We start from the raw sequence: 24533 nt of genomic DNA on the forward strand, positions 1-24533 counted from the left end.
TCTTTGCTGGAGTATAATACCTGGGAAAAGTTATTTCAATATACCCAAGACCCCCCATAGTTATTATTATCTAAGCATAATACTTGATGCCAGAGGACTTTTAAAAAAAAACACCATTTAATGTAATATCATTGCTGCACACGTACATTGATAGGACCACACAGTTATTTAAAATTGAAAAGACCCACGAGTTGCTTCTCACCCGGGACTCGCTGGCAGACTTCAAGGCACATACTGCACACTACCCCTTTGTCAGACTCAGTGGTGCCCAATAGCAGAGCACAAAATTTGGAAGATGCCCTGTGAGCCATGCTGTGGGATCCCCACCAATCTCCCTAACAAAGCACTGTTCCGGTCCGGACCACCACGGGTGCGCAATATCCATGATGATTATGCCGCTGCAGGGGCATGCACTACTGCAAGTGAAAGAAGTAAATATGTTTTTCAATCAACGCTTAAATCTTTAACGTAACGTAGAGAGAAGGGGGCGGTGCCTGGTCCACATATATACCGGCCTCCAGTGGTGCCTGGTGAGTTGTTTTTTGGAGGGTGTAAATATTTGCCACAAGTATGTGATTGCGACTGAGCATAGCGAGGGAGCCCGAACTATTGAAAATGGGTTGGGTTTCCCGGGAGGATTCTTCTCCCATCCCAGAGTAAATGTTTTGAATAATGGGTTAAAATGGTGCACTACACAGCACACATTCTGGGAAAATGTGGGTAAAAGGCCAACAATCGGTTTTGTAGGGTTAATCATGAAAAAAAGTACAATAGATGCAAGCCACCAAAAGTGCACAGGGCATTTCCCAATGCATTGTCATGCTGGTCCCTGCAATATATAACAGTATAAAACATTTGTATGCTGGTTGTGCACATACATTTCCATGCTGGCTCCACCAACATATGCTAGTATGCCCATATAAAACCATACTTCTGTTCGCTTCAAGCCATTTTTCTATAGTATCATTACTGGTACTGGGCACAAAACTGGCTCTGACAATATATGCCAGTACTCCTATGTAAGCACATATTCGTTGGTTTGGCCATTAAAAGTGACATGTCACAATAGTGGTTCCAGGGGCGTAGGAGACGCATAAACTCTGGGGGGGGGGACATCTTGGGGATTTTGCTTTATTTATGTATTTATTTATTTATTTATAGTGTTTTAGTCAAAGAACTAGACTTTACACAAAATTAGAATTAAAATAGCAGTACGTATTAAATTACAAATATCACTGTATAAAACAAGAGAAAAGAAGAAAAGAAAACGGAAGAAAATTAAAGGATGCAGCAGCAAAGAACATGTCTTTGTATGTTGCATTTCTGGATTTTTCATCTGATTATGAGCTCATGGTAAGAGAGAGGAAATAAAAATTACTTCCAGTGGGCCACAGCTAGGACGCCAGCTCGTTAAGAGGCAGATCGCCTGTAAGTGGACTCCTGCCAAATAAAGGAGTTGAAGCTTTTTCTACCAACTGCAAGTTGCTACTTTTTTGTATGGGCCAAGGAGATGTGTTTGTCTCTTGGAATGGAAATATGGTGGTTTCAAAGAAAGTGGTAATCTTGTTTGTACCTCTGAGTAAGCCCTGTTATGGGAGTAGAGGGACCAAGTGTGTGATGTTGCTGCTTTCACTGTCCTCCGGGGGGGAAGGGGGTTACAGCAAACAAGGAGGATGAGCGATCGCAAGTCCACCCCCTTATAAGCACTCCCCAGGTCCACGGCCGGATGTGTCAGACCTGGGGGATGCCTAGTAAGTGGGGTGTATGTGGACACAGGGGGTGGCGAGAGGGGAAGCCTGCTATGTGGGCTGCCCCTCTAGCGCACCTGCGAGGGCCGGCCAGCCTCTCATGATGAGTCTGGTCCCTCTTATTCCATCTCATTCTGGCTTCAGAGCCTAGCCTTTCTTTGCCTTTGTTATTCTGAATGCCGAGCTGGACTCTGTTCCTTTCTCGTTTAACATTTGCTGCAAAGCCTGATCTATATGATTCTCTCATATGTTACTAGGACGGCAGAGCATGGGTCCTCTGCCCTGTTACATTATTCAAAGAGCCCCTTTGGCCTTTCTTTGCCTCTCCCTTGTCTCACTGCGTGCTTGCTTAATACATACTTCCTTGCTTGAACACTCAACATATTCTCCCTAACAAAGCAAAGGCAGCTGCAGTCTGTCTTAACTTCTATTTGTTCCGTGTCTTCAATTGGCCTCTTATTTCCGCTTTTCTGACTGCAGGGGAAAGGCATTTTCCAGTCACTGCCATGATGGTTCTACCTGGCCATAAAGGGGCAACAGCTAGCCAATATTGGATGAACATGGGCATATTATACCAGAGGCTAGCAACTGCCTTCCTAATGCCTACACAAGAGACACAACTCTTGCCTTTTGTTTCTAACAGTAATTCAGTGGATGAAGAAATGCCAGAGCACACATATTGCTTATAAAGGAAGGGGATGATGTCACACTTGGTTAAGACATTTTGATCATGCCAGGAGCTAATTTCCAGCTGCAATTAAGCGATTACCTTTTAGACTTCTGGCTTTAAATGACGTTAGTATCACCTGGAAAGCACAGAGGTTGCTCAACAGGGTTCCTGGAGCATGATGGGTACTCTACTCGTAGGCATGGATGATTGGAGGGCATTCTTGCCCTGTTTTGGAGCCTGGCCCCTACAGCCATGATGGGGGGAGGGGCCTATTACTTTTGGTTGTACGTACCCTTTGAGGGTGGGCAGACATTGCCTCCTGCTTTAGCCCACTAACAGCTCTGCTTTGCAACTTTATCACACATACCTGTCAGGTGGCATGTAACTCAATGCTACTAATGTTATCAGCCTCAGAAGTCTGTAATCCTTTGCCACATCAACTAGGGTACAGGCATGCCACCTGAGACTTACCCATGTCTGAGTCGGCATCGGTCGCCCTCTGGGGAAGACACACACAGAAAGAGCAGGGCACAGCGCCCTTGTGGGTTTTTCACACTTCTTCCTCGGGGTTGGCACAATTCACTCTGCAGAGAAAGTAGCATATGCTGGGCAAAATTCTCCCACTTTGACAATGTCACCCAAAGAGCGAAATTAGTAATTTCAAATACATCAGTCGACTTATTAATGAGCAATCCACACTGATGGGTTTAAGCACCTGCTTAACGCGAGATGGCAATTAAGGGCATTTGCCAATACACTCAAGAAGCACAGGACACCCTCTTACCAGCGACATGCCATCATGCTCACTCATTCTGATCCCGAATTGCCATTTATCTAGGGTCATGTTAAATGTATTTATTTATTTATTTATTTATTACATGTGTAGCATCACGCAAAACCCCCAAGCATCAAGGCGCAAAGTAAACTGCATGGAGTGGACCACTTCCATTAGCGCACATTTTTACTTTTCCGCCACAAAATGGAAGATTTTAGCTAAAAGGCAGGTGAAATCACATTGCTTTTCCACTTTGGAAGAGTGTAAATACCTCACACAATTAGCGATTGCTGGCGGAATTGACAATGGCTTCCTCTGGACTCCGCCCGCTTTTACCAGGTTTCATTTCCAAGCAGATCCCAGAGGAATCCCTTTCCTTATTTCCAGCATGAGAAGAGTGCCCAGAGGAATCCCTTTCCTTATTTCCAGCATTAGAATCCATGCTGGCAGTAAGGCCGCATTTGTCTGGTGGAGCGGGAAATACAGGGGGTCCTGGTGAACACAAAAAATCCTGGTGGTCTAGTGAGCCAACACAAAAAATCCTGGTGGTCTAGTGGACCCCGCCACCCCCTCCCTGGCCCCACCCAAAACCAGTTATAATATATATATTTTTGTTTTGCCCTTCCCTAGGAGCAGATGGCACATGTGTGTGACCATCTGCCCCCAGGGGGGTGGCAAAACGTACTGCCCCAGGCTTGGGGGGTGGGATAGCTCTGCCAATATTTGCAGTGGCATCCATCCCACCCCAAATGGATGGAGGGCATCTCATATGCCCCTTCCTAGGGGCAGAAATTTGCCCTCAGGGCGGGCTACATAAGGTGCCCCCATCCACTTAGGGTGGGGGGGAGAGGGCCACCTCCCTTGCAAAAATCCCTGGTGGCTAGTGGTCCCACCCACACCCACCCCACCCAAAACTAAGTTTTTAAAAGAAAATCTTTTTTTTGTGTTTGCCCCCCTTCCCTGGGGGCAGATGATCACCCATCTGCCCCCAGGGTATTGCCCTCATGCTTTGGGGACCAGTGGGGAGAGGGCAGCTTACATAGTAAGCATCCCCTCCCCCCACTTCAAAAACAGATCCCTGTACGACACACCAAACACATATTCTGGGGGGTATACTTGACATTACATCCCCCCCACTTAAAATTGTGGGGGGGATTTGTCCCCCATGTCCCCCCCATGTCCTATGCCCATGAGTGGTTCCGATGTAAGCCAGTCTAGGCCCATAAGAACACTTATCTTGCTTGATTTATCATTGAGGCTCAGTTAATAAAATGTCATGCTACAGTGAAGAATATACAGGCCCCTACACCAAAACATCAGTCTAGCGAGGTAACACTACTTATCATGCTTGCTTTTTTAAAGATGCCGAGTAATAAATGTCATGCCACATTAAGCAATGGCTAGACTGACTGCACCAAAAGGCCGGTCTAGCCAGGAAATGGCACACATGAACTTACCTTTGCCCAAAAATACCAATAAAGGATGTGGCAAAATGCTCCAGTGATCCCCAGTATGTCAGGTCTTACACACACATGCATCCCCTTTCACCCACCGGTTACTCACTCATACATCTCCTATTGCACTCACTCACACTGGATTCACCACACAGGCACACACCAAACTCCACCCAGAACATTCAAACACACACTACCACACGTATGCTCATTCACTCACCAGTCACTCACTCACACCTTCTCTTACATGCACTCATTGCATTCTCTAGACAGGCACACACCCACCCACCCAGAAAATTAAAAAACACACCATCACATTCATACTCATTCACCCACCAGTCACTCAATCACACTCCTTTTCTTACCTCCACCTATTGCATTTTCAACACAGGCACACAAACACCCACCCACCCAGAACATTCAAAAACACGCCATCACATTCACCCACCAGTCACTCACATACACATTCTCTTACATCCACCCATTGCATTATCTACACAGGCACACACCCATCCACTCATTGCATTCTCTTAAAAGGCACACACCCACCCACCCAGAACACTGAAAAACACACAACACATCAACGCACATCTCATTCACCCACACCTTCTCTTATATCCACTCATTGCATTCTCAACACAGGCGTCCACCTACCCACAACATTCAGAAACCCACATCACATTACTTCTCATTCACCCACCAGTCACTCACACATTCTTTTACATCCACTCATTGCATTCTCTACACAGGCACACACCCACCCACCCAGAACAATCAAAAACACACATCACATCACTTCTCATTCATCCACCATTCGCATACATATATCTGGCACGCACTTCATATTACAGAAAAAAAGCCGTTTTAGCTTTTTCTTGCAACTTCATCACGTCCTTCCAGGCCCCCTTGGCTCCTCCGTGCTGCTCACAAACAGGAACCATAAAGCTTCAAGAGCTTTCTGGTTCCTGTATGTGAGCTGCAAGGAAGCCGAGGGAGAAGGAGTTTGAGCTGAACATAGCATGTGACATTTGCCACATGTCAGGCTCAGCTCCAACCCCTACTGAGTGCCTACCCGGCCCAGCCTTCACCCTGATGGGTGAGGACTGACTTTGAGACCTGGTGTGGCGGCCACCCCGCGCCACAGGAGGGCCCGCAATGCCAGAAGCACCCTTTTTTTTTTTTTTTTTTTTTTTTTAATCTGCGAAAGTTTCGGTCGCACGGGAGTCCCAGGTGTTGCAACCCCCAAATGATGTCCCTGGACTATAGTCCTCTGTTTTACCACTACTTAATTCTGGCCAATCCCACCCAGGTGCCATTCAGAAGAGTAACTCTTGCAGGTCAGGCTTGCGTCCTATGGCTAAAGTTGCAACTTGCTCACTCTGAATGTAGAGCAGACTGCAAGACTGTAGAGCCTAAGCCTGTACTAGAGCACTTCAGGCACTGGAAGTGGATTGCCTACACAGTAACGCATATGTAAAACATGTGATCACACCACATGATGCATTGCTGAAGCTATTCCTTCAAGCAAAAATAAATGAGTTTGCAATCTATCAATATTTAAGTCTTAGCTTATTTTCATAGTAGCCTCCCATCTTGAGGTCAAGACGACAACTGTATTGCTTACCTCCACGAGCCAAGATAGCAATGAGGACATCTGATGGTCTGATCTGGAAACCTACATGTACCCCATAGTTTCTGGTCTTTGTTATGGTTTGATGATGACACAGTTGATGTTAAATGCCTCTAACTGATAAACAATTTTCTATTTAAAGGCCTTTGCAAAAGAAGGAGCAACTGTTATCGCCACAGACATCCATGCGGCCAAGCTTAAGGAGCTGGAGGAATACTCTGGTAAATATTTCACCAAAATAATTCTGATGAGTAATGTGGTGAGGTGGAATAAGGACTCTTACCCAGAGGTCTCATGATTGAGGCTATAGACTTTTATTTATACAAAAAGATAAACCCATCTTTCCTTATGTCTACAGGGGTTTCCCTGCTTCAACCTAGGGAAACCTTGGGTATACATCAGCATTTCAGTCAAAAGTAAAATATATACAGTCCTCTGTCTCAAATCCACTACTCTGTCCTTGCCACTAAACTACATAAACAATGTTCATTTGGGCGTGGAGTAAGATGGCCACGTGCAAGTGGAGCTCTGTGCCCCGGAAACAGCAATAAGTTCATTTTCACCCTCAGGCAGTGTCCTTGAGGGCCCTAGCATTGCAGATGAGTACGGGGGCACTCGAGGAATAACCCGGAAGACCCCGGACAGGGGGGTACACCCTGGTAACCCGGGGATAGGGCTTTGCACCCCACGACTAGGAGTATGGGTGGAGGCCTGAGATTCAGCTTGGGCGGCAGTAGAAGGCGCCAGCCCACTGTGATGAATCCTGTCCAGTCATCACTGATTCACAGCCTTAGATCTTCTCCCATGTGGCCAGGGGTCGGCAGTCGCTACCTGATCCTGGGGGTTTTATCATTAGGGAGGATCACATGGGAGGAGATGGTTGTCGGGGACATGTGGTGACTCTATCAGGAGGGACGCAGTATTCTTCCCTTATAAATGAGGAAGGTGTAATAATTCCTAAATTCCTGATGGCATGTTGTCACTTTACAAGTCCCTACCATTGTAGGGCTCAAAGAACCCTTTCTGTAAAACACTCTGATCAGAATAACATGTACACCTCAAATACACATAACTCACATTTTACATCCTTTGTCTCTGATGTTTTGTCCCAAATAAAAATATCAAACAAAATCACATTAGAAGTCTTATGAATACTACCGACTCCAACTCCCATAATGCCTCAAGTACTGAGAAGAAGAGGAAGAAGGAGTTTGGATTGAAAGAAATCCCAAACAAAACACACAGACTAGTTGTTTCAAGGGAGATCAGCTGTATGGGACATTTAAAAATGACTTGCAATTTCAATCAGGGGTTGGAGTTGGTGAGAAGAGAAGCAGAGCGGGTGAAGCTGGAGAAGTCGGGCACCCAGGAACGAACCATGCAGCAGAAGGCCAATGCTTTTGAGCTGCTGCTTGCCAGCATTTCTTACCGGAGTGGTGGGAGACCAAGAGGAGCGTGGCAAGCACCACAGAAGAGCCATTAAAGAACAGGTAGCAACAACAGCAAAGCTGTCAAGGATGCGATCCTGCTGAACAGCAACAGCTTCACCAGCAAGTGAACGCGGAGCCGGCGGGAAAACTGAAAGTAGGTCTGCAAAGCAGGAGACGTCATTCCAGAGCAAGGACCTTGCCGCAGCAGTGTGCCAAAGGTTGGAACTGCTTTCAAACACCAGTAAGTCGGCCCAGTGAAAGTGGGAACCCTTGGCGTACCGCTAGGCACACAAACAATTTAGAGTTAATTTTGAATACCGACCAGGTAAAGTAGAGCGGGCGAATTTGCACAAATACTCATGCGTGAAAGTGAAGATGGGGAAAGTTGGAGCAAATGTTATTATAAGCAGATAAATGTTAATGAGGAATTTGAAAGACAGAATGTGTACAGGTCTCCATATCTGAGAAGCCAATATGGGGACCGTTGGGACAAGTTTAATGAAGAAGATGAAAGACAGAATTTGTACAAGTCTCCATATCTGAGAAGCCAATTTGGGGAAAGGTGGAACAAGTTTTGCCACACGCAGATGAACATGGATGAAGAATTTAAATGATATAACTTGAACAAGTCTCAATATATGTAATGTCAATATGGGGAAAGTTGGAACAAGTAACACCTAAAGCCAATGAAGTATAGAAGGTGCAGGAGAGAAACTGTGCTATACTGAAAGACTAAGAGAACATTGAAAGAAGTCCTGGTAAAGGAGGTATATCAGGCATTGAGCCTTTGGGGAAAGGATACCTGGCATGAGAGTATACCAGGGTATATATAAAACCCTAAGGGGGATTCCTGGCATGGGAGTACACCAGGTAATCCTTATGAAGTATATGAAAGAAAAATACATTATGAATAGATACCTGACAGGAGAGTATACCAGAGGGCCTAACAAATCTACTGAATGATTCCTGGTAGGAGAGTAGAGCAGGAAGTTATCCCTAAGAAGTTGTTGTGTAAAAGAGACACTTGTGTCATCCTTAGAAAGACATTGGGCCTCATTAGGACACTCCCAGTCCGGAAACAACGGTGGCGGTAAATCCGCCGCCACCATTGTTTCCGGACCAGCTGATACCTAGTTCTGCAGGCGGGAGGTGTCTCTCCCGCCAGGTCAGACCTGACGGGAGTAACGCCCCCCGCCTGCAGTCGGAAATGGTAACACCGGCTCCGTCATAGACGAACTGGTGTTTCCATTGTCCCCATCCCCATGGAGTCCTATGGGACTCCATGGGAATGGGGATTTACGGAATTCCGCCTCCGGAATTACTGGGTCACTGGGGTCGTAATGCCCCGCTTATTTCAGCAATCATGGAGGCAGAATGTTATTTCGGGTCCGGCTGCAGCCTGCCGGTTTTTCCGGCACAGCTACCGCAGACCCGTAATGAGGCCCATTGTGTGAAAGAGACCGCATTGCCATCCTTAGAAAGATATTGTGTGGAATAGACAAGTTTGACATCCTTTCAGTGTTTGTTATGTAAAAGAGACAATTTTGCCAGCTTTGAGAAGTTGTTGCATGGAAAAGACACTTTTACCATCCTTCTGAAATACTCCAGGGGAAGGGAATCATCTTCTGGATTCAAGGATGTATCCATTGAAGAAACCATTTGTGTTGGTTTTAACTATTTGCTTTACATTTGAACAATTTTTGCCTAAACCTAGATCAGAGACACTTTTCCTTACGCTTGTTAGTTGTTTCCTTTCTCATGTGAGGGTCAGATATTTTTAGGTATGCACACAAGGACAGTTTATCTAATTTTGACGACAAAACACTGACTGATCTTTAGTTTTAGTTTCCTAGGTAGGGAAACTCTCTTCAGGATAGGGACAAAGGTGTCTTTATTCCACCCTTTTCTTTTAATAAAGTTGTCTAATGTTGAAAACACTACCACTTTGTGTCTGCGTCTCATTTCTGACTCCTCACAGGATGCACAGAGAGGGGGGCCGGAGGTGCACCACTGGGCGTCCGAGTGGTGTTGCAGCATGGCTGGTGCGGTGTTTGAGGTGTGTGAAAAACCAAAAAGTGGTTCACACCCTAGTCCCCAGGGAGCCGGCACTCAGATGGCCAGGGAAAGGCCATTGCTTTTGCGTCCCGACCCTGGGGATGAACAAGCAACGGAGGATCCCCTGAGTAGGTGGTCCTTGGAGAGTGGGGGAGAAGCACCTGATGGTGAGACATTGTATCCCCCTTTTTCCACAACCCATCCAACCCCTATCCTTACCTATTTTATGGGATTCTACGGCTCCCATAATTCCTCCCCACTTCACACCGACAACACTATTGAGATGAGGAAGATGAGGAATGAGGCCAGGAAAATTACCTCTACTGACTTGCAATATCCCTTTTAATGAGATCAGGCACATAATCCTAACTACACACACCTGCCACTTGTCAACACTCCATGTCAGGATAAAAGGTGGCACACACAGTGAAGGAGGCTGGGTACAAGAAGGAGCAGCTCTTTCGGGGCTGATGCAAACCAGGCTATTGAAGTTGGAAGGCCAAGGAGCTGATCGGCAGTTGTGCAGAACGAGAGGGAGCCAGGGGATATTTCCACACTTTTGGAAAGCCGTAAGCGTTCCAAGCCAGAAACCGAGTGAGCAGAAAGGAGATACCTTTGAACTACTTCGAGTTGGCTTGCTGCCCTCTAGGGTGTACAGTGGAGTTGGTGAGGAGCAGAGGAGGCATTGGTAACAGCCTTGACTGCTACATGAAAGGCGTTGAAGAAAGAAAGCCAATTAACATGACCAATGAGTTATCGAAGGCAACAGCCTGGTTTGTGTTAAAAGCAAAAGTGACTGTAACAAGAGTTGAAGGTTGCACGTGTACCGATAAAACGCATAATGTAGAAGGACAATTGCTGAATAGCGATAAAGGTATACAAAGTAACAGAGTGGTCCTGCGAGGCGGAATCGCACATTCAAAAGTCTCTTTGAAATGTTTCAAGTTGTGATAAAGCGGGAAACGAGGGCAAGAAAGTAACCACGATCCCAAACAAGAGTTAATTGAGTGAAAAGCAAAGAATATGAACTCTGAATACACCAAAAGGGCAAAGTATATGAACTTTGAAAGATGCCAAGAGGGCAATGTAAAGAGAATAAGACACTACAAGTACCAAGAAGCATTGGTGCTGCAAGGTGATGAAGATTGTTGATTGATACATTGTTTAAAGAGAAGTTGAAGTGGTCGTGCAGAGGTCTACATAAACTCCCTGCAGTTTCAAAAGTCTTCGACAGTAAAAATTTGGATAAAAAAAACGTGGGGAAGGGAACCCCCACAAAGTGAAAGTAGAGGGTTTGAACCCGGTGGAGTGAGACCCATGTGAGAAATTAAATTTCAAACATATGTGCAAGGAAAGACAGGCTCAAGCCCGGCTGAGGCAAGCCTGTGCTGAAATGTGTGAAAGTGAAATGTGAAAAGAAAGGCAAGCTTGAGCCTGGCGGAGGGTAGCCTTTGTTGAATTTGGGTAAAGTAAAACTCAAGAGTAGAACTGTGTATTTGTGGCAAGGCAAAAAAATATATATTGGATCAGTAGAACGGGTTGCCTCTGGCAAGATTTAGAACATATCACATTTTATTTCAATTACTTCATTACAAAAATGTATTTGATTTCATAAGTACTCTTAAAATTCAACAATTCATACCCTCATTCATAACCTAATACACTACCCATTCAGACATTTCAATCTAAAAACACACCATGTTATACCCTACACTCAGTCTTTTGCAGAGCATCCACTATTTTTCATTAACATATTCAACAGTGACCCAGTCCATAATATCAGGTCTCATTATATAGCTGGTGTGATGTTCAACCAGATGTCTTGTTTGTAGAAAAAAATCATTTTTGTAATGAAGTAATTGAAATAAAATGTGATATGTTCTAAATCTTGCCAGAGTCAACCTGTTCTACTGATCCAATATATATTTTTTTGCTGTATAATACCTGAAGGATCAGGGACTATAGTGCAGGTCTACCCCTTTATTTTTCTTTTTGTGGCAAGGCAGACAAAACCAAAAGAACTTATTGAACTGTCAAAAGCTTGAATCCCATACCAGATCTGTTGAGTTGTACCAGTAAGCCAAAGTATGCAAGACTGATAGAAACTGTGCCATCCACCTATCTTTTTAAGAAACTCTTGAGACCCGGTGCTTCTGAACATGGGGAAGGGAGTTGTTACCTATGCCATTCTGACATTTCTTTTAAGACCCAATGGGCCTCATTACACGGATGGCGGAGAACCATGGTGCTGTTAGAATAAAATACCTTCCTTGGCGGAAAGGGGAATTACCGCCCCATTCCAAGGTTGCCCTTCCCCATTCCCATTTTTGCCCCATAGGGAATAATGGGAATGGGGAAGGCGCTAATTACGGTACCGCAAATTGCGGTACCGTAATTAGCTCCCTAGGTCCCTCTGCGGGTTGGTTTTTAACGCCTGCAAAAAGCAGGCGTTAAATTCCCCAACCTGCAAAGGGACCTCGTAGTAAGGCGGTAAGGATTTACCGGTACCGGTAAAATACCGGTACCGGTAAACCCTTACCGCCATCCGTGTAATGAGGCCCAATGTTTTCCTTTTTATTTCCCCATTGCACATTTTTCATTTGAGGAGGGCAAGGTTAGGTTTTTGTTAGTATAGGCCTTTTTATTTTGACTAGACTGACTTGGACTTGTTTGTTATTTGTTTAATGGTCGTGACAACTCGCATTCTACAGTTAGGGCCAGTTAGGAATTCTCCCAACCTTACCAAAATACAAAATAAAGGTTTTCGAAACTTGCATCTATTGTGTATCTGTCTCCTATTGATACCATGCCTTCCTTACAGGCTGGGCGAGCCGGAGAGGCCCTGAAGGGGTGGGCCGTCTGAGACTGCGGACCGGCAGTGAAACATAATAAGGACTCAAATTGCTGAGGCGGTGATGGAGGGTCGGGCTGTGAGGGGCAGACAGCGGCCCTCCTGGAATGAGAGGAACGAGGCCCTGCCCATAGGCTCTCTGTGGGAGCTGATTGGATGCTGCCGATAGAAGCTGCAATGGTACCTGGTCATCGCTGCAGTGACTAGAGGAGGTCAACAAGCACGCGTTGGTGGAGAAACCTGCTGGGATCCCTGTTGGCAATGCTTACACTATGAAGCAGGCACTGGAAGGCTGTGCAGGCCTGGACTGGAGAACTGGAGGCAAGCATTCTAGCGACTAAAGAGAAAGGCCCCTAGTTATACGAGGGCGATGCGACAGATGCTGAGGGGGTTAACCTGGTCAAGAGTGACACCCCAAGTGTAGAGAACTAGTGCTGGTGCCAGAAGTGCAGCGCATGCAGCAACAGAGAATTACCCCACCAAGATATAGGAGAGGGGTTAGAGATCACTCAGCATGAAGCCGTGGGGTATGTGAGAAACCAAAGGGTGTCTCACCTGCTAGTCCCTAGGGATCTCTCTCTCAGGTGCCCAGGGAACGGCCATCACCTTTAGATCCAGACCCTGCGGGTGGACTAGGGCATGAGGATCACCTGGGTGAGGGGAGTGGGGGTGGGGCAGTTGGTAGCCAGACGCGGTATTACTCCCTTTCTCGCACCCATGTTCCCTCTTATTTCATAGGATTATCCAATATGTCAACTCCCACCTACTCCCTTTCCACACAAACACTGGGCCGAGGAAGAGGGCGACTGAGAGTAATAATTCTAACTCTTACACATCGTATTGGACGTTTCCCACTAATTGGGTCAGGCGAAGTCAGGCACTTAACTCTAAGTGCATAGATCTGATACCAATTAGCTCTCCAATTAGCTCAATCTTAGCCAGTGTGTAGAAACACACTGGCTAAGATTGAACCGATCCTGCTGTATGGTCTGGATTCATGCCTACTACATGTAGACAATATGTTAAATACTATCCAAGGCAAACTATGGAAGGAAGTATTGAATTTGGCTTTGGCAGTTCCCAATTCGGTTATCAGGAATGAACTCTGTCTGATTTCCTTGAAGGCACGCTTAATGTGGAGACATGTGGAGACATACAGGAAAGTTCAGTATCCAGAGACAAACACATTATATGGGGACCTGTAGCATATTATGATGTAGATGGAAGAGTCTACCATGTCTATTAACGCATTCAAGGCCTGGATGCATGATGCCCTAATTTTGATTGGGAGCTCAGAAGATGAGTTAATATACAGACTAGGTGTTGCAAAAAGAAGACCGTTTGAGTTTGATTGGGTGGAGTCGGTGGACAGTATTGGCAAGTATTCCTCATACACTGAATACACACAGTTTATTAATAAAAAAGACACCATTCCTATGTAGCTCCAATGTTTCCTGTGTGGTAAAGTCTGGGCTACTTATCTACTTTCCGGTTGAACCAATTTCACTCCAGGGAAAGGGTAAAATGCTGGAAAAATTCTCAGGCACCTAACACTATAGTACACTGCAGATTTTGTAATGAGATGGATATGAAGGAAAGTCTGAAGCACTGGGTCATTGATTGCATGTTTTTAATGAAAAGCAGGCTTAGTTGTTTTAATGATAAAGGCTGTGGTGATTCGGAATTTGCAAAGAATCTGTTTTGGTGTAGACTAATGTGGGGAGAAAATGTCTTTGATTTTAGGTTTGAATAACTTTTTGGTAAATGTACTGGATTAACTAACAGGAATTTGCTGAATAGCTATTATTTTATTTTTTTACTATGTACCTATACTGTTCGATCTTATATCCTTTTCCATTTCTGTGATTGCTGTGATTTTAATTGTTGTATAAGATTGTTTGTCATTGTATAAGGTTTTTTCTTTTTTAAAGCCATAATCCCAATAAAAAAAAAAGAAACACACTCTGAGCAAGGTGGATCACAAGTAAGAACAGAACTTCTTCTGGGGCAAAGACAAACCGATCTGTCGCGGTTTATTATATCGGTCACACGCAAGTTAGGGATCTTCCCCTACAATTAATGTGGCGCACAATAAAACGCTTTTATTTATATCATTCAGGTCCTTTTTGATAAGGCATGCAACCCATCTTGCAGACAACCCCAATAAATGCCTGGTGCCACAATGGACTAAGAACCAGGCTGGTGTGTATTAATAAGATATTTATCAATTTATTTAAGTCAAATTATAACAAACAGATTACATCAGCCACCAATGTTGTGGGAACACAAAAATGAAATAACTTTTTGTAAGTACCAACACAGAGATAAAACTAGAATATGCAATTGCAATAGTTTCCTTTACATTCCCCCCCCCCCTTAATATAAGCAAAAACAGTTCAGGGCACACAATGCAAATGGACAGGGTTATACTTTTCTCCCAGAAACCCTCACCCTACAAACATCCACTAGGCTTGGCTCTTTTGAATGGAAGGCAGTGACAGGAGTGGGAACACAATGTGAAAATCGGATTTGGGGTATGATTCACAGAAACAATATGAGAGGAAGAAAGGTAAGGGGAAAATGTGTTTTGTTGCGCCTGACAATAACCCACATGGCTTTAGGATTATGGTCGGAACAGAATGGGAAAATCATTTTAAAATTACCTAGCACAGTTGCAATGGGAAAGCATAGAAAGAAATGCAAAATTTGTTTTTGTTACACCTAACAACAACACATAGGGCTTTAGTATTATGGTCCGGGTAGAATGGGAAAATCGGTTTTGGGTTAGGATGACGGATACATTGTGAGAATGAAATGCACAAGGACATTTGTTTTGCAGATCACAATGGACACAGGGACACTTTCGCTTTGCACCTTACAATGGGAACACAGACAATTTTGTTTTGTAGATCACAATGGACACAGGGACAATTTCGTTTTGCACCTTACATTGGGAACACAGGGACAATTTTGTTTTTACCTTGTACAATGGGAACACACATGGAAACAGCTCTTTTTAGGATTCATTGTTTTGGCAACTCTTTATGACTATAACGGTTCACAACACACCAGAAAAAGATTGTTGGTATCGAATGACAACAATACAGATCCTGTGAATGCAATAGGGGAATTAATTTACTTTGAGAAATATGCTAAGGATCTACACAGGCAAACAGGATTTTTCAATGGGGAAATAACTAAAATAATGCTAAAAAAAGACAGGGCTTATACAATCTATGGCTTGGGGTATTTCTACTTACAGGAGAGGTCTGGACTGGGCATCAGGGAGCGTCGGAACACACTACTGGGACAGCCAAAGGGGGTCAGTCAAGGGTCTCCTGGCTTTCCTCCAAAGGGCCCCAATCAACTTCTATGTCTCATGTCTCTACTGCAAGGATAGGCCTCTTTCTGCTGGGATGGTCACGCCATATTTCAGCAGCAGGTCACCTCATGGAATTAGTGAGAAAAATCAAGTTCTGAGGCAAGCTGGCCTAGTTATAGGGCAGATGACGTCACAAACGTGTCATAATTCCAGCAAAAGAGATTGGCTAGCCTCCACTGCCCCACTCCCACCTGTGTGCTGATAGGAATAGGGGATGGAGTAGTGCTTTGGGACAGATAGGAGAGGTAAGAGCTTCATCTCACTTTGACAGGTGGGCTCGGTCTGCATTAGAACTTGGCAAGTACCTTTACTTTTCACATCTTGACATGTATGAATATATTTCTGAGCACTACATTTTAATGCGAGTCAAATGAAACTAGTCAAGAGTCTGCATGTCATTCCTGTGCAGAGATACGTTTTTATTCAATTACTCTGGAATCATATCAGTGAAAAATATGCCATTTCACGCGTGTTAAATGAATCATAATTGGCATACTTTTATCAAGTTTCACATCTCTGCGAATCGCAAGAAGGGCCAAATCACAATTTCATTTATAACTTCAGTTGTGTTTATCCCAACAAAATTGTTGTTACATGGTTAGAAGGGGGTAACTTTCACCTTTACCAAAATCCTAGAATGACTTTTGTGCGAGGTACACTGTCCAATGTACATGATAAAACGCATTTCTCCCCTTGAAATAACTGTGCAGCTCCACCACTCATTTGCTCTGGATCCCGCCTTTTTCAATTAAGTTTCAGTTCCCCTCTTCAGGCCTGACGTCAGCAGAGGGGTTTGTGTTTAGATTAGCCTGCCCTTCAAGGGCTAATGACTGGGCTAATGCACCTTTTATGGGAATTGTGACCCGGAGGTAACCAGTGCTGCAAGAACAGGCCCAATCTTATCTGGTCCACACCATGTTTCCCATCTAAAAGCATATTATTTCTTGTATTTAGGCTTGTATTTTTAAGACATAGTCCTGATTGATGATGACACCCCAGGCCTGTCTTTAGGACAGCCAAGGGGAGGTCCTGGAGCTTGGTTTCATGTTAGGAGAATCACAGTCCCTGTATCCTGCAGCAAATAGCCTTTAAACTCACACCCGATTTGCAATTTTAAAGGACATCTATCTATGCTACACAGTTTCAACTATATGTGCATATTGTTTCTGAATGGTACATGTACACGAGAACACCATGCCTAGGCTTGCAAGTCTGGTGGGCATTTTGCTAAGCATATTATTAGTCTAGAGGGACAAACGAAATAACATCATTTTATTGAATGTCCATGAAAGAAAATGCTCTGTTTCACTGCAACTGCTTGAACACACTCTGTTGTTTCATTTTAAGATTCTGTGCACTGTGGTTTCATGCAATATCAGTACAGCTCTTTATGGATTTGTCAAAATACCCTTGCCACGTGTCTGAGAATGAGAAGTATTGCACACATTTCAGCATCTTCAGATCTTTAGGCCCACTTTCTTCCCTTTTTGCTTGTGTTCCATAGGCCTTATGTTGGACATCATTTCTGCGCTGGCATTTTATTTTCTGGCATCCAGGGGCTATTTCACCCCTAATTCTGGAACACAGCAACAGACCAAGGGGTGAGAGCCACGGGTGAAGAATCCCAGGAGTTCCCTGCCTTCAAAAGGCTGCAAAAGGCACGTGGAGAAAGCCGAGTCCCAAACAAGAAAGCTACATTGTGTTTCAAGGATGCCAGCAACCCTCCCGGGTGAACTTTAGAGTTGGGTAGGTGAGGTCAAGCCTGTGGTACTAACTATGACTCGCGAATGAAAGCAGAACATAAAAGAAACGCACACAGCCAGTGAGTTGGCAAGCGATGTGAGAGATTGGTGTGTGCTAAATAAAGATTGAAGTAGCAACATATTATTGAACAATTGAAGGCTGCACACATGTGGATGAGACGCAAAGAAAGGCAGACCCGCGAATGAACCCTGAAGTAACGTAAGCTGTAAAGTCAGCGATACTGAGTAATCGAGTGGTCCGGCGAAACGAAGTAGTCCACTCAAAAGTCTCTGTGAAAGGTGAAAATTTTGTAGCAATAAAGTGAATGAACTGTAAAAGCAAGGTGACTGAAATTGACCCTGAGAAAAGGGCAGAGTAAAAAGGTGAACATTGAACTTTGGTACATAATACATAGTATTATGTACTCTGCATTATGTACCAACCATAACTCAGTTCAGGAAGCACTGGGGCAAATGATATAGAAGTGTGAATTACAAGTTGGAAAGTCAAAGCAGTCCTACGGAGGTCTGAAGAAAAAGCCACGCACATTTGAAAGTCTTCGAATTCATGAAACGTTAGTAATTTAGGGGAAGGGATCCCCTAAAGGAGGTGAATGATTGGGGAAGGGAACCCCAACAAGTGTTTTGTTTTGCTGTGAAAGGTCCGAGCCCGATTGAGGGAGACCAATGAACCTTTGGTTGTGAAAGTTCTGAGTCCGATAGAGGGAGACCGATGTGAACTTTTGCTTTAAGAGGTCTGAGCCCGACAGAGGGGGGCCGACGTGAACTGTTTGGTGAACTGTGTTTGAAAATTGGAAAGAAAGACTTTAATGTGGAAGGCCAGGAGGGCCTCGATCCACGTATTGAACTGCCTTTGTGTTAAAAGCCTGAGCCAGAGTGTGTCATCTTGCCTAAAGGGACTGCCTTACTTCGTGCTGTCCATCGTGGGGAGGAGAGCTGACTCAGCCACATTTATTCTTTATATTTGGACACTGACTTTCCTTGACATTCATATTCTCCTTTTCACACTTTTTGTACAAGATATAGGGCAGGCATTTGGTTTTGTTAGCATAGGCCATTTTGATTTGACGGACTCAACTAGGACTGTTTTGTTTATTATTTGATTGTCGAGACTACTCCCATCTTAGCTATAGGGCAAAGTAGGAATTTCTCCAACCCCATTGAAACATCAATAAAGGTTTTACAAATTGTACGTTTTGTGTCAGTGTCATACTTGTGATAGCATGCCTCCCGTACAGGTAGCAAACGAACGGTGTAGCGACGGAAGCAGGGGGTCTTGGAGCCCAGCAGCAAGATGTTCAGGCCATTCTACTTGAGCTAAAGGTGTTCCGGGCAGAAGTGCAGACCTCTGTGTGCCATTAACGAAAGGGTCTCGAAGGGGGAAGAGAGAGTAGAAACCCTGGAACATAATCAACGCTCAGCAGATATTGCACATTTAGGTCTGGAAGTGTGGATTAAAGAACCTAAATACAGGGAGAGGGCAGCCAGGAGTAAGCTCGACGATGTGGAGAGCAGAGAGAGAAGAAACAACTTGAGGATATGGAGGCTTCCGAGTAGAGATGCATAGACTCCCGGGGACCCAAAACGCCTCTTGGGCCAAGTGGTGGAAAGGCTGCTGGGACCTGCACTATATATAGAGAGATACACTTTATCTGAGTACACAAAGGAGAAGGGTCGATGGAAGGGCTGCACTCAGCGATGGCTAAATGCCACTATTACAGAGACCGGAGGAGATTTTGCAGATGGCCCGCAAAGTGGGAGAAATAGAGTTGGAAGGTTCCTCTTGAAAATATTTCAGGACCTATCGCTGTACACCCTGGATCAGAGGCAAAAGTGCAGGCCCTTAACGAGTTGGTTCCAAGAGGCAGGGGCGCGATACCGGTGGTGGTTCCTCTTCGCCCTTTCTTTTGAGTAGAAGGGTTATTATTAGGAAAGAAAGCAAGGGGAGGAGGCAGCCCAGCTGCTTTCAGTGCTGCAGGAGGAAGGAGCGTTACAAGACCGACAGGGTCAACGTAAGCTGCAGGAGAACTTCAACAGTGCTTTCGCACAGTCATAAGGCTGCAAGAGGGAAAGCAGCACTAGGAAATCCAAGAAAATTCAGGCTTCTCAATCAAAAGTTCCTAGCTGATAGTAGGAGATTCATTGGAGGATGACATTTAAGCCTGTGAAATGTGGGGATGGAGGAGTTATTGTGGTTTGAAGTTAAGTTTCTGAAAGGACGACAGTCTCCCCGTTACCCTAGTGAACTAGGTGGACCTGGGTGTCTCAAGTGGGCCAGTCACGAGGTCCTGGCCAGATGTTATCATTTACAAATGTTGAGGGTACTATTTGAATTGTGGGAAGGGATGGGGAAGGGTGAGAGTGGGGGGATAAATACACGCATAGTTCCATCACAGTTGGAGTTCGGGGTTGCTTGCTGTGGGGGCCGGGGAGGCAGGAAATGTTTGACGGCCAAATGTTTGACATGCGGGGGTGTGGATGTTCTGATGGCCGTTACTCTAAATGTGAAAGGGCTGAACTCAATGAACAAAAGATTGCTAGTGTCAAACATGTTTCGTAAAAAAACTCACTTGACAGTTTTATTGCTACAAGAAACCCACTATACGCAGGGCAAGGAACGCTCCCTGAAGGGAAAAGAAATTGGGCAAATGTATTGGGCTTGTCACAAAGTTCAGAAAAAGGAATGGCTGGAGATTGCTTTAGCAAAATCCATGCAATCGAATGAGTGCCAGTTCAAAGGGGGTTCGGAGGCAGGTTCGTAGCGATCAAGGGCCATCTTGAGGTTAGGCTAATCACTTTAGCATTGATATATGCCCCCAACGTGGGCCAAGTAGCATTTTTTATGAAAGCATTCAATGTACTGGAAGATTGGGGTGAAGGAGGGGACTTTACCATGATCAGTGACCTGGCATTGGATTGGTGGTCTGCAACGGGAGATAGGGTTAAGACAAAGGGAAAGGAACATCAAGAATGTGCACAGTTGTTCCTGGATCCTTTCTGGACGGATGTGTGGAGGTCCAGGTTCCCGCTAGCAGGGAATACACCTTTGTCTCACCCCTGCACAAAACGTACACTATGGTAGACCTCCGACTAGTGCCACAGGAACATGAGTGTACCATATCCTCACCTAAGGTGGAATCTGTGACCTGGTCTGACCATGAGATGGTCACAGCGGAATGGTAGATGGAGAAGGGGAGGAAAGGGGCACCGTGATGGCGTTGCAATGACGGTCTCCTTCTGGACCCAATTTTTAAAGATTTCTTGGAAAAGGAGATCCATAATTATTTTTAAACCAATGGCACATGGTAGGTCCTTCCGTAAAATGCGTGGAAAGCAGCAAAAGCTATAGTGAGGGGCCTCCCCATTGCTGAAGGGGCAAGTAAAAAGAGGGAGAGGTGGTGGGGGAAAGACTGAGGGGGGAGATAAGGAGTATGAGGGCGCAGTTAACAAAGCCTTGAGGGGGATCAGGTGGGACTGTTGAGCGGGATGAAAGAAGTACTAAAAAAGCTGAGATATACCAAGCATGGGTATTATGAAAGAGGAGATCCCATGGGGACCATGTTGGCGAATAGGATACGAGAGAATGGAGTAGAGAGGAGAACTGATCAGATTATAGATGCGCTGGGTAATCTGTTTAGTGCCCAGAAAAATATCCCAGATCGTTTTGCAGAATATTATGAATGTCTCTATAGGCAGCCCCCCATGAAAGAGGACGCTAATATTCAGGGTTACCTAGACGGGCTTCCCATCCCAAAGCTGACCACGGTGGAAAAGTCCTTGATGGAAGCAGAAATTTCATTGGGGGAGGTGATCCAAGCCATAGGCCATTTAAAACTGGGTAAAGCGCCGGGGGAGTATGGTTATACCTCTGATTTTTACAAACAGTGTCAGGAAAGCCTGGCAGTGCCCCTTGCCAAGGTTTTCTACTCTATTAATAGTGCTGATGACATACCACCCTCATTCCTGGAAGCACTGATTGCAGTTATACCCAAGCCGGGCAAGGACCATGTGCACTATCCTGCATACAGGCCTATCTCCCTATTAAATGTAGATGCCAAGTTATTCACTAGGATACTGGCGTCCAGGCTAGAAACAAACCTCCCTAGACTGATCTATCCAGACCAGAAAGGGTTCATTCAAAACAAACAAGGCTTGGACAACCTATGGAAAACCCTCCACATACTAAACGCACCAGCAGTAAAGGAAAGGGGGCCCTGATACTATCTATCGATGCCGAAAAGGCTCTTGAGTGGCTTAATTAGTCCTTTATGAAGGGGGTTCTCGAGACGATGGGTATGGGCATGAAGTGAATGGGATGGATCTCAGCCCTGTACTCGTCACCTAGGGCCAAAGTGGTGGTGAATGGGGAGGTATCAAGGGTGCTCTCATTCAACAGGGTTACTAGGCAAGGTTGCCCGCTATCGCCCCTGCTGTACGCACTGGGTATGGAACCATGGGCGATTGGATTGAGAGAAGACCAGGGAATCACAGGGGTAAAAATGGGGGGGAGTAGAATACAAGGTGAGTCTTTTGCCGACAATGCCTTGCTTTATATAACCAATCAAAGCACCTCCATCCTCCGCTTTCTTCATGGCCTGTCTACATACGATGACATGTCAGGGTTTAATATCAATTTGGAAAAATCAGTGGCATATTTGGCAGGTACATTGGGCCAGGCAGACAATAGCTGCATAGGGATCCTGGGCTTCCGGATGCAACCAGAGGGGTTTCGATATATCTGGGGTTCACATCAGGGGAGACTTTAAGGATCTGTTTAATAAAAACTAACCCTGCCAACCCCCTTTGGGACAAGATACACCTAGATCTGCAGTGCTGGGGATGGGTAAACCTTTCTTGGATGGCACGTTTAATTTGTTTTCAAATTACAGTTATCCCCAAATTACTTTTTCTTTTCCAAATGCGCCTAACAGTGGTCCCGGCCGCCTTTAACAAAAAGCAAGAGGGCTCTTGTGCACTTTTTATGGGCAAGGGCAAAACCCATGTTGGCCCTACAAGACGCTACTGTTACCAAAAGAAGTGGTGGGGGGAATTCCAGGATCTTGTGGCGTACTATAAAGTTGCGTAATTGCGTATCATGGTTAACCATCTGGATCCAAGTCAGGGAAACAATGGGTACACATGGATAACACACGATCTTCACGCCTGTCACATTGTGAGAATGGATGTGAGTTCCCCATAACGAAATTCCCAGAAGGATGCTGACACATCCCATACTGGAGGTATTTTGGTCAATATGGCGGGAAAACAGCACCAGGCGCTGATTGTCGCTGTGGCCCCCACCTCCTAGTTGTATATCGGCACCCCCCTAAGAAACCTGATTTTAGACCCATTACAGTTCCAATCTTGGTACGAAGCAGGCCTCTTTAGAGCAGGACAGATGTGGGAGGGAGGTAGGTTTGTGTCCATGGAACACTGCAACACTGCCTGCATATCGGTAGACTTTTGTTTTTCTGCTATTTGCAGCTTAAAGGGGTACTCACAAAGCCAAGCTGGGGGTATAATCTACGAAGGGACCTCACCTACTTTGAGACAATTCTGTTGCAATACACAAACACGAAGGGCCAGATAGCGAAGCTGTATGGGGAATTTCAACGTAATTACCCTATTGATGTCCTGCGGACAAGGTTAAAATGGGCTAAAGATTTGAACAGGTAGGATTGTGGTCCCAGATCTTCAAGAAGGTAACACACTCTATGCTATCCCTGCAATACAGAATGCAGGCCATCAAACGTATACATCATTGGCACTATCCCCTTGCCGTGCATGTTAAAATGTACCCAGGAGCTAACACCCACTGTCGGCAACCACAGAGCAACTACTAGCATATGTGGTAGAGTTGCTCTCATATACAGAGGTATTGGGAAGAGGGCCTCGCATGGATTAAGGATCTAGATGGGATACAAAGGAGATTGTCACCTTGGTTGTTGTTATTTGTGGTGTATACAGAGGATGACGAAGAGGAGGAGGAGGAGGGCTACATGGTACGCATACTGTTGTTTGCAGCAAGGAGCTGCATTGCGCAGCACAGGCAAAGGGGCAAAATCCACACTGAAAAGGTGTGGGTACAGAAGGTGAGAGCCATATATGATATGGAATGCCTAACACATTTAATAGATGAGTCCAGAACAAACAAAGAGGATGCCAGGCTTCCTGCCTTCACCAAATACGGATGGTAATCTGCTATGGGGAAGCAACCGTATCATATAGTTTTGGACTGAATGTGATGGAGATACAAGATTTTTAACAGTAATGCGTGAGGGGGAGGAGTTGTGGGGTGCTTAGAAGTTTACAAGAGGGTATGTGTTATCTGATTATAACATGTTTAATTGTGCAAAATGAGAATAAGAAAATGACAATACATTTGATTTGGAAAGTTTTAGGGAGAATTCTCAAAAATGTGCTAATTCCCTCCACCTTAACGACCCCCAGCAACTTTGCTGGATTTTGAGGACTTGATTTTTTTAACCTGGAGAGAGAGAGAGACCCTTTTTACCACAGTGTATAAAATCATGTGTGATTTTATACACTGTTTCTTTTTGGGTATGGAGTCTAACCAACTCCATAGGCATCATCTTTTCAATTGTGTCCCGAAGCACTGTCAGTGCAGTGCCACAGGGAAGTCTTCCAGATTTCCCAAGGTTTAAATACCTTCTCTGAGATCCACTACTGTTTCCCAGAGCAGTAAAGTGAAATTGACTTTACTTAGCATTGTACTTGCTAGACCCAGCACACCCTATCTTACAATAGAGTGCTG

At 45.0% G+C, this 24533-nt stretch overlaps 1 protein-coding gene across 4 annotated transcripts in view; it reads left to right on the forward strand.

Annotated features, from left to right (window-relative positions):
* BDH2 (3-hydroxybutyrate dehydrogenase 2) overlaps positions 1-24533 on the forward strand; it is a 444818-nt gene that overhangs the window by 56916 nt on the left and 363369 nt on the right. For all 4 annotated transcript variants that reach the window (XM_069630973.1, XM_069630976.1, XM_069630975.1 and 1 more), the window contains exon 3: positions 6420-6498. In XM_069630973.1, coding sequence (XP_069487074.1) covers positions 6420-6498 — 79 coding nt within the window. The remainder of the gene's footprint in view (positions 1-6419; positions 6499-24533) is intronic.

This window comes from Ambystoma mexicanum, chromosome 6q (genome assembly GCF_040938575.1).
Source record: "Ambystoma mexicanum isolate Mex_15411 chromosome 6q, UKY_AmexF1_1, whole genome shotgun sequence".
In the NCBI taxonomy this organism is placed as follows: domain Eukaryota; kingdom Metazoa; phylum Chordata; class Amphibia; order Caudata; family Ambystomatidae; genus Ambystoma; species Ambystoma mexicanum.